The sequence below is a fragment of the Camelina sativa genome, chromosome 4 (genome assembly GCF_000633955.1).
Source record: "Camelina sativa cultivar DH55 chromosome 4, Cs, whole genome shotgun sequence".
Taxonomy (NCBI): Eukaryota; Viridiplantae; Streptophyta; class Magnoliopsida; order Brassicales; family Brassicaceae; genus Camelina; species Camelina sativa.
This window is the reverse complement of record NC_025688.1, coordinates 2,937,727-2,951,059: the sequence shown is the minus strand read 5'-3', so window position 1 is coordinate 2,951,059 and position 13,333 is coordinate 2,937,727. Positions and strand designations below refer to the sequence as shown.

The 13,333-nt window shown below is 36.9% G+C and overlaps 2 protein-coding genes and 1 long non-coding RNA gene across 7 annotated transcripts; all 3 read right to left on the bottom strand.

Annotated features, from left to right (window-relative positions):
* On the bottom strand, window positions 2,401–3,499 carry LOC104783481. The gene is made up of 2 exons (XM_010508631.1): window positions 3,468–3,499; window positions 2,401–3,370 (listed from the first exon to the last, which is right to left on the bottom strand). The coding sequence occupies exons 1-2, from the start codon at window positions 3,497–3,499 to the stop codon at window positions 2,401–2,403; spliced, it is 1,002 nt and encodes a 333-aa protein (XP_010506933.1).
* LOC104779641 (SKP1-like protein 14) lies at window positions 9,567–10,345 on the bottom strand. Its single transcript, XM_010504023.2, has one exon. The coding sequence runs from the start codon at window positions 10,228–10,230 to the stop codon at window positions 9,709–9,711; it is 522 nt and encodes a 173-aa protein (XP_010502325.1). The 5' UTR covers window positions 10,231–10,345; the 3' UTR covers window positions 9,567–9,708.
* LOC104779640 lies at window positions 11,339–13,333 on the bottom strand. 5 transcript variants are annotated; one of them, XR_002037645.1, is made up of 4 exons: window positions 13,054–13,333; window positions 12,297–12,513; window positions 12,089–12,196; window positions 11,339–11,937 (listed from the first exon to the last, which is right to left on the bottom strand). It is a non-coding gene; the product is annotated as an uncharacterized LOC104779640 (long non-coding RNA). The 5 variants fall into 5 exon arrangements; XR_002037647.1 differs by lacking the exon at window positions 13,054–13,333 and having other exon boundaries at window positions 11,339–11,623; window positions 11,775–11,937; window positions 12,297–12,758; XR_766517.2 differs by lacking the exon at window positions 12,297–12,513 and having other exon boundaries at window positions 13,054–13,326.

The window sequence follows — 13,333 nt, the reverse complement described above, 5'->3', positions numbered from 1 at the left end:
CAGCATCTGCATACCCATCTTCCACATTCTCATCACTGTATTTTCTAGATGGACCTTTCAAAACTACATACCAACTAGATTCATTATTCTCCCTGGAATAAAATATTTGTCTCGCTTGAGAGGCTAAAATGAATGGGTCCTTCGCAAATGACACTTGGTTCTGATTCATATTAACCAGCGTAAAGTCATCTTCTACCTTAACACTGTTACCTTTAACAGCCCACTGACACCGGAATATTGGGACGTAGAAGACTTTGTATGAAACCGTAGGCCATTCACAATGTAGCCTGTATAAGATCTGGCTATACTACGTGGACCATAAGCCAACAATTTAAGTGTCTCGTTCTTATCTTCAGAATCAAGAGGTATCTAACAATTATAAAATAAAAGGTCAGCTAAAGTACTAATTAAATAGCCACAAAAAAAAGACAAATATAGTATAACATGCCTGTTGCTTTAGCCACGTTGGGAAATGTTGAGTGTTCATAGTCCATAAATAACTTGCATCATGTCTGCATCTACCATTTGAGTCTTGTAGATGTTGTAAATGAGCACTTGCATATAACCAAGAAACAAGAAAATTCATCAGAAACAATTACTGTAAGAATAAATAATGTACAACGTAATATGAAATACTTACTCAATGTAAGGTTCCACCATTTCCGTGTTCTGGATTACAACAAGGTGAGCTATTTTTCTATCCATATCAGTGAGAGTGAATGAGGTTCCAGCTGATATAGGACGACCTTCTAGGATGGAGTGGTTCTCATACTCAGTGTTCCTCTCCTCTTTTTCTTCTACATTTGTCGTCGTCTTCAATAAATCAGAGCAGAACTTCATGCATTCTTCTGCGAGATATAACTCAGCTATACACCCCTCTAGTCTTGCTGGGTTTCTAATATAGTCTTTCAATACTTTCATGTACATGTTTGTAATGAACAACAATAAGTCCAGTTAGATTCACTAAGTTAGTCTTGAAGATGATACTAAAATAAAAAAATGACACTACCTCTCAAATGGATACATCCATCGGAAATGGACAGGACCAGCTAGTCGGACTTCTCTTCCTAGCTGCACACACAAGTGCAGCATGATGTCAAAGAAACTAGGTGGCCAAAATCTTTCAAACATGCATAGAGTCTCCACAATTTCTGTTTCCATTATTTGGAGTTGTTCCATATCAATCACTCTTTGGCACAATACGTTGAAGAATGTGCATAGACGGAAAATGGCTATTCTAGGACCCTTAGGTAGTAAACCTCTAACAGCAACTGGTAGAAGTTGTTGCACCAAGACGTGGTAATCATGAGATTTGAGTCCCATCACTTTACACTCGTCCAATGATACACAAGTAGATATGTTAGAGCAATAGCCATTCGGACCTTTAAAGTCAAAGAGCCGCTTAAAGAACATTTTCTTTTCTGACTTTGACAAAGACCAAGGACCTGCGGAAAGTAGTGTTCTTTTACCGTGAGCTTTTGGATGCAAATATTTTGATCGATCCTTTGAATTGCCACAATGTAACAATGTGGCAATCAAGCTTGCAACCACATTTCTCTCCACATGCATCACATCTATGTTATGTCATACCGGGAGCTCCTTGTCAAGACATAGCATAAAATAGAGTTATCAGTTGAAAGTCATATACAAGTGATGACAATGGAAACTCTATAAGTAAGTGATGACAATGGAAACTCTATAAATATTTTACATACCTCCCAATAAGGCAATGTGAAGAATATTGATCTTTTCTTCCATCTAGATCACTCCTCTTCATCTTTTTCTGCTAAGTCTTCTTCTTCATCATCAGATTCACTGTATTCATCTTCGTTAACAGATGGTATGTCACAAGCAGCTCTAGATCTTCTTTTTCCCAGTCTCTTTTCTATTACCAAAATCAATCTTGTAGTTTCTCAGTAGTAAGGAAATATTTCTACCCGTGAGTATCCTTCCCTTTGTTCCATACTCTACTTTACCATCAAACCAACTCTTCTTTCCTCGAAATCTATGTGATGGAGACAAACTTTTTCGGTGGCACATATATACAAACTTCCTACTATGACTCAGCCACAAACTATTTGTGTGCTTCCCACATATAGGACAACCCATCTTACCCTTTACTTTACAACTAGCAAGATTTCCATAAGCTGGGAAATCACTCATGGTCCAAAGCAGCATCACCCTCAACGTAAAAGTTGTTTCACTAAATGCATCATAAGCTATCTCGCCTTTAGACCACAAATGATTTAAAGCTTCTATAAGAGGTTCTAAGTAAGCATCTATACTATTACCAGGTTGGTGCGGTCCAGGAATCAACAAACTAAGCACGATTTTTTCCTCCTTCATACATAAGTCAGAAGCCATGTTATAATTAACGAGCAACACAAGCCAACTACTGTATCAGCTGTTCTTCATGTTGAAGGGGTTAAACCCATCAGTAGAGAGCCCAAGTCGCAAGTTCCTCTGCTCAGCTATGAAAGAAGGATACTTGTCATTCATTGACTTCCATGTTACTGAGTCTACTGGATGGCGCAATTTCCCGTCAGTGCTCTTGTTATTGAAATGCCATCTCAAATCCACATCCACTTTCTCCGATCTGAACATCCTTTTCAGACGAGAGATTATTGGAAAGTACCTCAAAACCTTATGTGGAACACCCTTCTTGACTTCCCCAGTGTGCATGTTGGTCTTCCATCTTGAAGACTTGCATTTTGGACAAGTATCAACCTTCTTCAGCTTCTTTCTGAATAAGCAGCAGTCGTTCACACAAGCATGAATCTTTTGATATCCCATATCAAAAGATTTCAGAAACTTCTTGACGTCATAGGTTGATGTGTGCAGTACATTGTCTTTAGGTAACATTTTTGATAATGTTTCCAGTAAATCATCGAAGCTCTTGTCTGACCAGCCATTCTGAGTTTTAATCCGAAATAGTGTCACTGTAGCTGATAGCTTGCTATGATTCACACACGTTGGATACAATGGCATTTCAGCTTCTGCAAGTTTTACTAAAAACTCATCTTCTTTCCTATCCTCACCCTCAGCAGCCTCACATAAATTTGAACCCTTACAAGGTAAATCTTCATCAGACCATTTAGCATCTTCGTATAAACCCAGAATCTCAGCATTCCACACTCTATCTTGACCTTCTACTAAACCAACATAATCTCCATGGTGAAACCAATCAGTACATATCTTGTAAGCCTCATCCATTCCATGTATAACTAAATGAGACACAACCTCGTTGCATGTATGGCGCTCTAAATTGCGGCATCCGGTGCACGAACAAATTATCTTTCCATTAACTGCTAATTTGGCACTAACAACTTCAACAAAACATCGAGCACCACTCTCATATGCAAAATCAACCCTTGAGTTCATGTAAGAGAAAAGTATAAGAAAAAGACATAAGTATCACAACACTAATCCAAATGCATAAACAAAACACTTTTAACAATTATACTTACCTGCATAAATGCACCCATGCCTTGTCCAACATTTTTCTTAAAAATCCTAGTTTCCCTTAACACAGTTCAAACGGTATAGGATACAAGCAACAATGACCATAAGTTAAACATATTTACGACAATCAATCACAGAGACACTGCAACTACAANTAGTGTCACTGTAGCTGATAGCTTGCTATGATTCACACACGTTGGATACAATGGCATTTCAGCTTCTGCAAGTTTTACTAAAAACTCATCTTCTTTCCTATCCTCACCCTCAGCAGCCTCACATAAATTTGAACCCTTACAAGGTAAATCTTCATCAGACCATTTAGCATCTTCGTATAAACCCAGAATCTCAGCATTCCACACTCTATCTTGACCTTCTACTAAACCAACATAATCTCCATGGTGAAACCAATCAGTACATATCTTGTAAGCCTCATCCATTCCATGTATAACTAAATGAGACACAACCTCGTTGCATGTATGGCGCTCTAAATTGCGGCATCCGGTGCACGAACAAATTATCTTTCCATTAACTGCTAATTTGGCACTAACAACTTCAACAAAACATCGAGCACCACTCTCATATGCAAAATCAACCCTTGAATTCATGTAAGAGAAAAGTATAAGAAAAAGACATAAGTATCACAACACTAATCCAAATGCATAAACAAAACACTTTTAACAATTATACTTACCTGCATAAATGCACCCATGCCTTGTCCAACATTTTTCTTAAAAATCCTAGTTTCCCTTAACACAGTTCAAACGGTATAGGATACAAGCAACAATGACCATAAGTTAAACATATTTACGACAATCAATCACAGAGACACTGCAACTACAAAAGGATACAAAAGGCCAAGAAATCGATAGATGTGTCTAACCTCTATAGTGATTGTATTCTTCCCCCGATATCTGAGAACCCACACCTATTAACAAGACACACTGCTGTAATTACAACAACCAACGAAATACACTACTGTATATTGCTACTATGGACTCACTTTCAACTCACCTGAAAGTCAGATCTGAGGAGAGCGAGACAGATCGAATCGAGATGGCGAGCTATAGAGTCGGCGGAGATGGTGAGAGATCTAGAGGATGAAGTCGACGGAGATGGCGAGAGATGGAGAAGATAAAATCGACGGAGATGGCGAGAGATGGTGAAGATGAACTCGACGGAGATGGCGAGAGATCGTGAAGATGAACTCGACGGAGATGATAAGCAATGGAATCTCCGGAGACGGCGAGCAAAGGAGTCCGCGGAGATGACGAGCAAACGAGTCGACGGAGAACTCGAAGGTTTTGTCTTTTTTTTTTTTTGCCTTCTTTATTTTGTCTTTTTTTTCCTTATGCTATGAAATGTAATTGTTTTGTTCATAGACCGCCAAAATGTAATTTTGTTTTCTAAGTGTTGGCGCTCGTTCATAAAATTAAGGCGGAATCAGGTATTTTTAGTTCCCGCTTATTGATTTTTAGGCATAGCATTAGTTCAATGTTATAAGTCTATTTGACAAACTCTCATTTCGCTTTTAATAGCAATTCCAGAAATTGTGATATTATAATCTGCTATCAATACTCATATTTGTTGTAGTTGTTAGATAAGCTTCTAGAATGTTCTAGAATAGATATCCTTAAAGGAATTAGGAATCTAGTAAGGAAAAGGAAAAGTTGTAATCCTAAACTAAAGAGGAAGTTAGGATGTTTTAGAAAAGGAAGTCTAGAACAATATAAATAGATATCATAAGAAGGATGTATGATCATAAGAAAAAAACAGAGCTTGTGTTTAGTTTTGCGAAGATTTTCTAAACATTAATAAAGGAAGGATTCTTTATTCAAGCTTAAGGTTTTGTGGTTTTGTGCTTTTGATTCTTTATGCAAGCTTAAGGTTTTGTGGTTTTGTGCTTTTGATTCTTTATTTGGTATCAAAGCAAATCCTGGAGTAAGGAGAGCTCATACGAATCATGGCTGAGACAAAACCATCAAAGAAGACGATGGAGAAGACGACGACATCAACCTCCGCTGTTCAATGTCCGATGCTGAATTCAACCAATTACACCATCTGGACATTGAAGATGAAGGCAACGCTGAAAGTTCACAAAGCTTGGATCGCAATTGAACCTGGAACGGAATTGAAGAGAAGAACGATGTTGCAACATCTTTGTTGTATCAATCTATACCAGAGAATCTGACTCTGCAAATTGGTGAGCAAGACTCACCTCGGGATATTTGGGAAGCTATAAAATCAATAAATCAAGGCGTGGAACACGTCAAAGAAGCTCACCTCCAAACTCTAATGTATGAATTCGAGTCCTTGAGGATGAAAGATTCAGATACAATCGATACCTTCTCCGGTAAGTTATCGGAGATTGCTTCGACATCAGCCTCTCTAGGTCAACCTCTCGATGCACCAAAGTTGGTGAAGAAACCAGGCACTTTGCATCTGTTTGTCCAGTGAAGTTGTAAAGGAACAAGAACTCAACAAAAACGAGACAGAAGAAGCAGATAAAGCCCTATATATGCATGAAATTGTATATTTAAATGAGGAGAAGGTAATTCCGGAGAAGTACGAGATAAACAAAAGAGAGGATGGAATCTGGTATTTGGATAATGGTGAAAGCAACCATATGACAAGAGAGAAAGGATAATTTTCTGAATTAAATGAGAGCATCAAAGGAACGGTTAAATTTGGAGATGGATCTTGTGTAAGCATTGGAGGAAAAGGATCAATTATCTTTGAAGGAAAAAACGGAGAACAGAGACTTTTAACAGACATCTACTACATTCCGATGTTAAAGAGCAACATTCTTAGCTTAGGACAAGCTACAAAATATGGCTGTGATGTGAGAATGAGGGCTGATTATCTCACTTTACGTGATCCTAATGGATGCTTGTTGGTTAAAGTAAACCGTTCTCCCAATAGACTGTATAAGATCAGCCTAAAGATAGGCAAACCAACATGTTTACACTTGAAGATCGAAGATGATTCATGGAGGTGGCATGCGAGACTTAGCTATATAAGTTTCACGACGATGAACTCTATGTCCACACAAGAGATGGTACGAGGTATGCCTAAAATCACAAGTAAGAAAGTGTTGTGTAAATCATGTTTGGTAGGAAAGCAGACGAGACATGTTTTTCCGAATGCAACTCAATATAGGTCTACACGAGCTTTGGAGTTGTTACACGCAGATCTTTGTGGACCTATATCACCAGACACACTTGCTAGAAATCAGTATATCTTTGTAATAGTGGATGATTACACAAGATATATGTGGAAAATTCTGCTCAAAGAGAAGAGTGAAGCCTTTGAGAAGTTTAAATCTTTTAGAGCTCTTGTCGAGAGAGAAAGCGACAAGAAGATTGTAACTCTACGCACAGATAAAGGCGGAGAGTTTACATCAAGAGATTTCCAAGATTTTTGTAATGAAAACGGGATCATAAGACATCTTACGGCACCCTACACTCCCCAACAAAACGGAGTAGTTGAGAGGAGAAACCGGACATTGATGGAGATGACTCTGAGCATTCTTAAGGGAATGAATGTTCCAAATTATTTGTGGGGAGAAGCTGTAAGACATTCAACATACTTGTTTAATAGAGTTCCTACTCGAGCTCTAAAGAATCAAACACCATATGAATGCTTAAGAGAAAGAAAGCCGAGTATTGAGCATCTTAGGATTTTTGGTTGCATCGCTCATACAAAGGTAGCAGCTGAACATCTCAAGAAGCTTGATGATCGATCACAAACACTTGTTCACCTCGGCATAGAACCAGGAACTAAGGCGTATCGACTTTACAACCCAACAACGAGAAGAGTGGTAGTAAGTCGTGATGTGGTGTTCAATGAGAAGGAATCTTGGACTTGGAAGGGAGTAGAAAACAAAGAAGATCAACCAGGGATGTTTTGAATGACATGGGGAGAAACTATAGACAGTGGACATCAGTTCTCAACCCATAGAGGATCAAGAAACTGCAGAAGAAGAGGAAGTGCAGGATCATGAAAGCATCGAAACAGAGCCAGCTCCGCTTAGAAGATCAAGCCGACAACACAATCCCCCTAGTTACCTTGCTGACTATATTCTTCTAGCTGATCTAGAATGTGAAATACTTCTCCTATCGCTAAATGATGAACCTATCAACTATCAAGAAGCGAAGGAATCAATCGAATGGACAAAGGCTTGTCAAGAGGAAATCGATTTGATCAACAAAAACAATGCATGGGATCTAGGTGAGAAGCCATTTGGTGTAAAAGTGATTGGTCTTAAGTGGGTTTTTAAGATCAAAAGGAATGCTGATGGAACAATCAACAAGTTCAAAGCTAGACTCGTTGCTAACGATTATGCACAAAGAGAAGGAACTGACTTTGATGAGGTCTTTGCACCGGTTGCAAGGCTGGATACAGTTAGAATGTTGATTGGATAAGCAGCTTCACATGGATGGGAAATTCATCATCTCGATGTTAAGACAGCTTTCTTACATGGTGAACTAACGGAGGATGTTTATGTTTCACAACCTGAAGGGTTTGAAGAAGGGAGAAGAATACAAGGTTTTCAAACTCAAGAAAGCTCTTTATGGACTTCTTCAAGCACCTCGAGCATGGAATACAAAACTCGATCAAATACTCAAAAGCATGGCATTTAAGAAGTGTCATAAGGAAAGCTCCATATATCGCAAGGAAGAAGGAACTAAGATTTTGATCGTGGTCGTGTATGTTGATGATCTTTTTGTCACAGGAAGTACACTGGAGATCATAATGGAGTTTAAGGCTGGAATGTCTACTAAGTTCGAGATGAGTGACCTTGGTAAGCTTACTTACTATCTTGGTATTGAAGTTAGTCAAGGAATAAATGGAATAGAAATCAAGCAAGAAGCCTATGCTTGCTGAATTCTTAAGGAAGCTGGTTTAGACTCTTGTAACTCGACGATAATACCAATGGAGTTTGGGTTGCAATTGTCAAAAGGAATTGATGAACCAGATATTGACGCGACCATGTATCGAAGAAGGATTGGATGCTTGAGATATCTTCTGCATACTCGACCAGACCTTGCTTTCTCAGTAGGGATTTTGAGTAGATACATGCATGATCCTAGAATATCTCATGGCATTGTATTGAAACAGATCCTAAGGTATTTGAGAGGAACAGTGGGCTATGGAGTGACATACAAGAGAGGATCACTAGATATTGTTGGCTATAGCGACAGTAGTCACAACACGGATCCTGATGACGGAAGGAGCACCACAGGTCATGTGTTTTATCTAGGAGGAGCTCCTATAACTTGGTGTTCGCAAAAACAAAAAATAGTGGTTCTGTCCTCCTGTGAAGCAGAGTTCATAGCAGTTACGGAAGCGGCTAAGCAAGCCATATGGATTCAAGATTTACTGAGTGAGATCACCGGGAAAAGGTATGTGAAGACTATGATCCGCATTGACAACAAGTCGGCCATAGAACTTACAAAGAACCCGGTTTTTCACAAGATGAGTAAACACATATACAAACGTTTTCATTTCATTCGTGAGTGTGTGGAGAATGGACTACTTGAAGTGGAACATGTACCTGGAGAAGAGCAGCGTGCAGACATCCTTACCAAAGCCATGGCGAAAAACAAGTTTCCTGAAATGAGAGAGATGATCGGAGTTCAAGATCTCATGAAGAACAACTTGAAGCTTAAGGGGTAAATGTTGGATAAGCTTCTAAAATGTTCTAGAATAGATATCCTTAAAGGAATTAGGAATCTAGTTAGGAAAAGGAAAAGTTGTAATCCTAAACTAAAAAGGAAGTTAGGATGTTTTAGAAAAAGAAGTCTAGAACAATATAAATAGAGATCATAAGAAGGATATATGATCATAAGAGAAAAACAGAGCTTGTGTTTAGTTTTGAGAAGATTTTCTAAACATTAATAAAGGAAGGATTCTTTATTCAAGCTTAAGGTTTTGTGGTTTTGTGCTTTTGATTCTTTAGTAGTGACTCTTTCATTGAAATTGTAATAATTTCCTGTATTTGTGTAAACGTTTGTTTTGAGATATATTTGTATCATGTAAATATTTTTTGATATCAATATATTTTGATTTGCTGAAAAAAAAAATATATCAAAGTAAACAGATTATTGAACATAATAACACCATGAAATTGAAAAGCAACCACAAACCATAAAATCAAAGACATACTTGAGAATAAATATTTAAGAAAGTCATCAACAAAGATTAAACGACCGTCGAAATCAACAATTTTAAAACGAAAACAAAAAGTTAGGGTTTTGGATCATCTTCAAAAGCCCATGCGTTCTCCTTTCGTATCTCTTCTTCTTCTTCCGGTGTGAAATCGTTTTCAATATTGAAGATCTTTCGAACCTCCTCTGGTGTCTTGTCTTTGATGTAATCTGCCACGTACTGGGTCGTGAGATCTAAAAGGCTCTTGATGCTGAGATAGTTGGCAGCGAGAATGACTGAGAAGATCGTTTCAAGATCGAGAGATTTCATGAACTCTTTGTCCCAAGTCCTCACGAGCTCCTCCTTGGCTTCAGTTGCTTCAGTTGCTTCACTATCATTCGTTGCTTCAGTTGAATTACTATCTTTATCATCAACGTGTATTTTGCAATACTCGATGACCATTGCAAGGATCTTTCCAGTGACGTTTGAAAGCGGGATTGCTTTATCGGCGCAGTCGTCCTCGATCATGTGTGCTATGATCTGCAATTTTCTCGCCACCTGTTCCTCAACTTGGAAAGAATCGCCATCTGAGCTTGTCAACACAATCTTGTTCGAAGACATAGTGTTTTTTTTGTTTTTTTTTGCGGTTTACACCGTAGAAGAAGATGTTTGGGAGAATGCTTAAGAAATTGTAACGTCGCTATTTATAATGAGTGAGTATCTAGATCCATTGTTGAATTTAGGGATGTAGTAATATTTTTCTTTTCCCCCTAGAGGAAATTAACAAAATAAAGAAAGAACAAAATCCTAATTTAATTAATTAGGCTCTTATCTTTGTAATAATATTTTACATACACATATAGTAATAAAAAAATTGATCAGATTTCTTTAGATGTATCCTATTTGAGCACTTTGTAATTTAATTTTTTGAAAGATTAGCTAATGCTATACTCAATAATAATTGTTGATATATTATAGGATTGAATTTATAAAATACATTTTTTTCTTTTCTGGGACCACCTATAACTCAATGTAAATTTTAATTATAGTGAGATTTTCTATTTATTAGATTTAAATAATTAATTTTACAAAATTTTACTTTGCTCTCTAATAATTTTACATTTTAAAAACTTGAAACATTGTTTAACAACATACATATCAGTCGGAGTCTTCTTTAGTTTAAATACAAATAACTTGAGACTTTTGCAGATACTATAATCTCTTTTTGTCACCGTTTATTAACCTATCTAGAAAAAAGGCTTATAAGAATTTGTCTCTAGTAAAATTCTGTTGTATAGTTACAAAATATTGTGTAGTTATAACCTGTTATGCGTAGCAAAAATAATTTTGTTACAGGTTTGAGACCAAAATTTTTTGTAACTATTTTGTGGTCATAAAATTTCCCCTTATAAAAAAATTATCGCAAATTGCCACAAGTTAGAGACAAAGTAATATGTCGCAAGCTGCTAGTAATTGTTACATTTATCTACCCTATTTGTTACAATTTGCGTCAGAAATATTAGTACCAGTTAGATTCAAAAAATTACAAAATTTCGTGGCTAATAGCCTCACAAGAAGCTACCCGGTTATTTGTTATAAACTTGTTACAAAAGCTACCCAGTTATTTGTCATAAATTTGTTACAAATTGGGACGATATGTCTATAGTGTTGTAGCTAATTTAATGTGTATAGTGTTGTAGCTAATTGTTAAAAAAAAAAATTGTCAAAAAATATAAACAAAATCTTCATAATTTATATAAAAATTTTATTTTTCAATGTATAATTAAAATACAAAGAATAAAATTTTCTCCAAACTCCACTTTAACCCTCCGCCTCTTCCTCGCTCTTACGCCTCGTGTACTTTCACACCATTTTCTTCGCATCTCCCTTCTCATGAACGAGTTGATCTTCATGTCTTGTTCCCCAATTTCAGATCTCAGAATGAAGTGATTAAATGATCCCCAATCTTCTGCCACCATCTCCAACACCTTCCATCATCTCCAAATATCCAGATCTCACCGCCGGAACATCACCAAATTCACAGATCACAATTAGTTTGATGCAGTTGAATAACATTCTCATGATGCAGCTTCAGAATTTTATCTCCCTAAATGTTGTTATCACAAACTGCATCAAACTAATTGTGAGAATGGGAAAGGTAGTACCTGCTCAACAGGAGGTAAGACCTTCTCCTTGAGATTGGTATCCTCTGAACTGTGCTACATCTTGATCCTAATGAATGAAACAACTCATTACCCTTAGCAATCCAAACAAATTATTCAGAAATTGCTTTCCCAAAGCTGGAAGTGATAGTTGTAGAGGAGAGACCTACAACATGTCAGTATATGTATAAAGAAAACACAACATTCTTAGCCAATCCTTATACGAAAAAGATAGAAATAAAATGCAACTCACAAATGGCTGATAATAAAAGAAATGAAAAAAGCAAGCAAAGGCTGCAAGATGGTAATTCACTTACCCACACCAACAAGAAAAAAAAAGATGAATCCTGACTAATAGACCACCGCAAAAGCTGCTTGTCCATGAAGGTCATTTTGCAAAACTTAGTCTAATAACAAAACTCGACCTTAAATCACATTCACACAAAAAAAAAACACCATTATAACTCAGCATTTCAGCAAACACGTTAGCTACATTATAAAAGAGATCAAGAGAAAGTAACTAACTTGGAGGTCTTAGAGCAATGAAACTTAAATCTCTTCAACTTTAGCAGCTAAAAACAAACAAGCCACAACTAAACTACAAAGCTTTAGCATACCTACAACATTTTCTTCCTTGCCAATTCAAGAATCATTTAACATGGACCAATAATGAATGTTTAATTTACCTCCTTCTCTTTAAAATCAGATAGACTATTTGCAACAAGGACCAATTATGAATGTTCTGTTCCAACATCCAATGAATTCAGATTATTGGCTATAAGAAACTATAAACACATGGTTGATAACAATTTCAATATGAGATTGGAGATCAAGATAAAAAGGGTGAGGAAATCGAGAAGCCTAACAAACCAAAAGGCAACCTTTCAGAAATAGCAAAACTCAAATTCTTAGAACAGAAGGAAAAAAACCTAAGTTTAGTCTCTCTATAGTAACATAAAAACTAAAAAACTCTATACCTAAAAAAACTCAAATTCACCCGAGATGGAGAACCAAAATCAAAAGTAACATACACTAAAAGTAAAATTCCAAATTCAAATTAATGATACGCCAACTAAATAGAATTAAGTCATCTATAAGCTGAATTCGAGCGATTAAACAAAGTACCTAGGCAGAATAATAATTCAAACATAATCCAAAACCCATAACAAAAAGATTAAACAACACCAAACCTAAACCCGAAACTTATAAACCCTAATTAACCCCCTATCAGATTAAAATCCCACGAATAGACTTCACCATAGCAATAGAGAAAGAGGTTTACCTAACACGAGAGACGTTGCCGAATTGAATTTATTTATCTAGTCTCATAGGCAAAAAAGGGATGTAGATTCGATTGAGGTTATTTAGGATTTGGATGAGCTGGGTCGAATGAAAGAGAGGCGGAGGAGGTGGATGAGGAGTATGAGGTTGGGGGAGGCGGTTCAGCCATAGCTCCAGAGATGGTGGAGTAGTAGATCAGACATCAACGATAGAGCTTTTTGACTTAAGAGATGATAGGTTGCTGTAAAATGAAGAGAAGATAAAATGTATCTAAGTAGAGA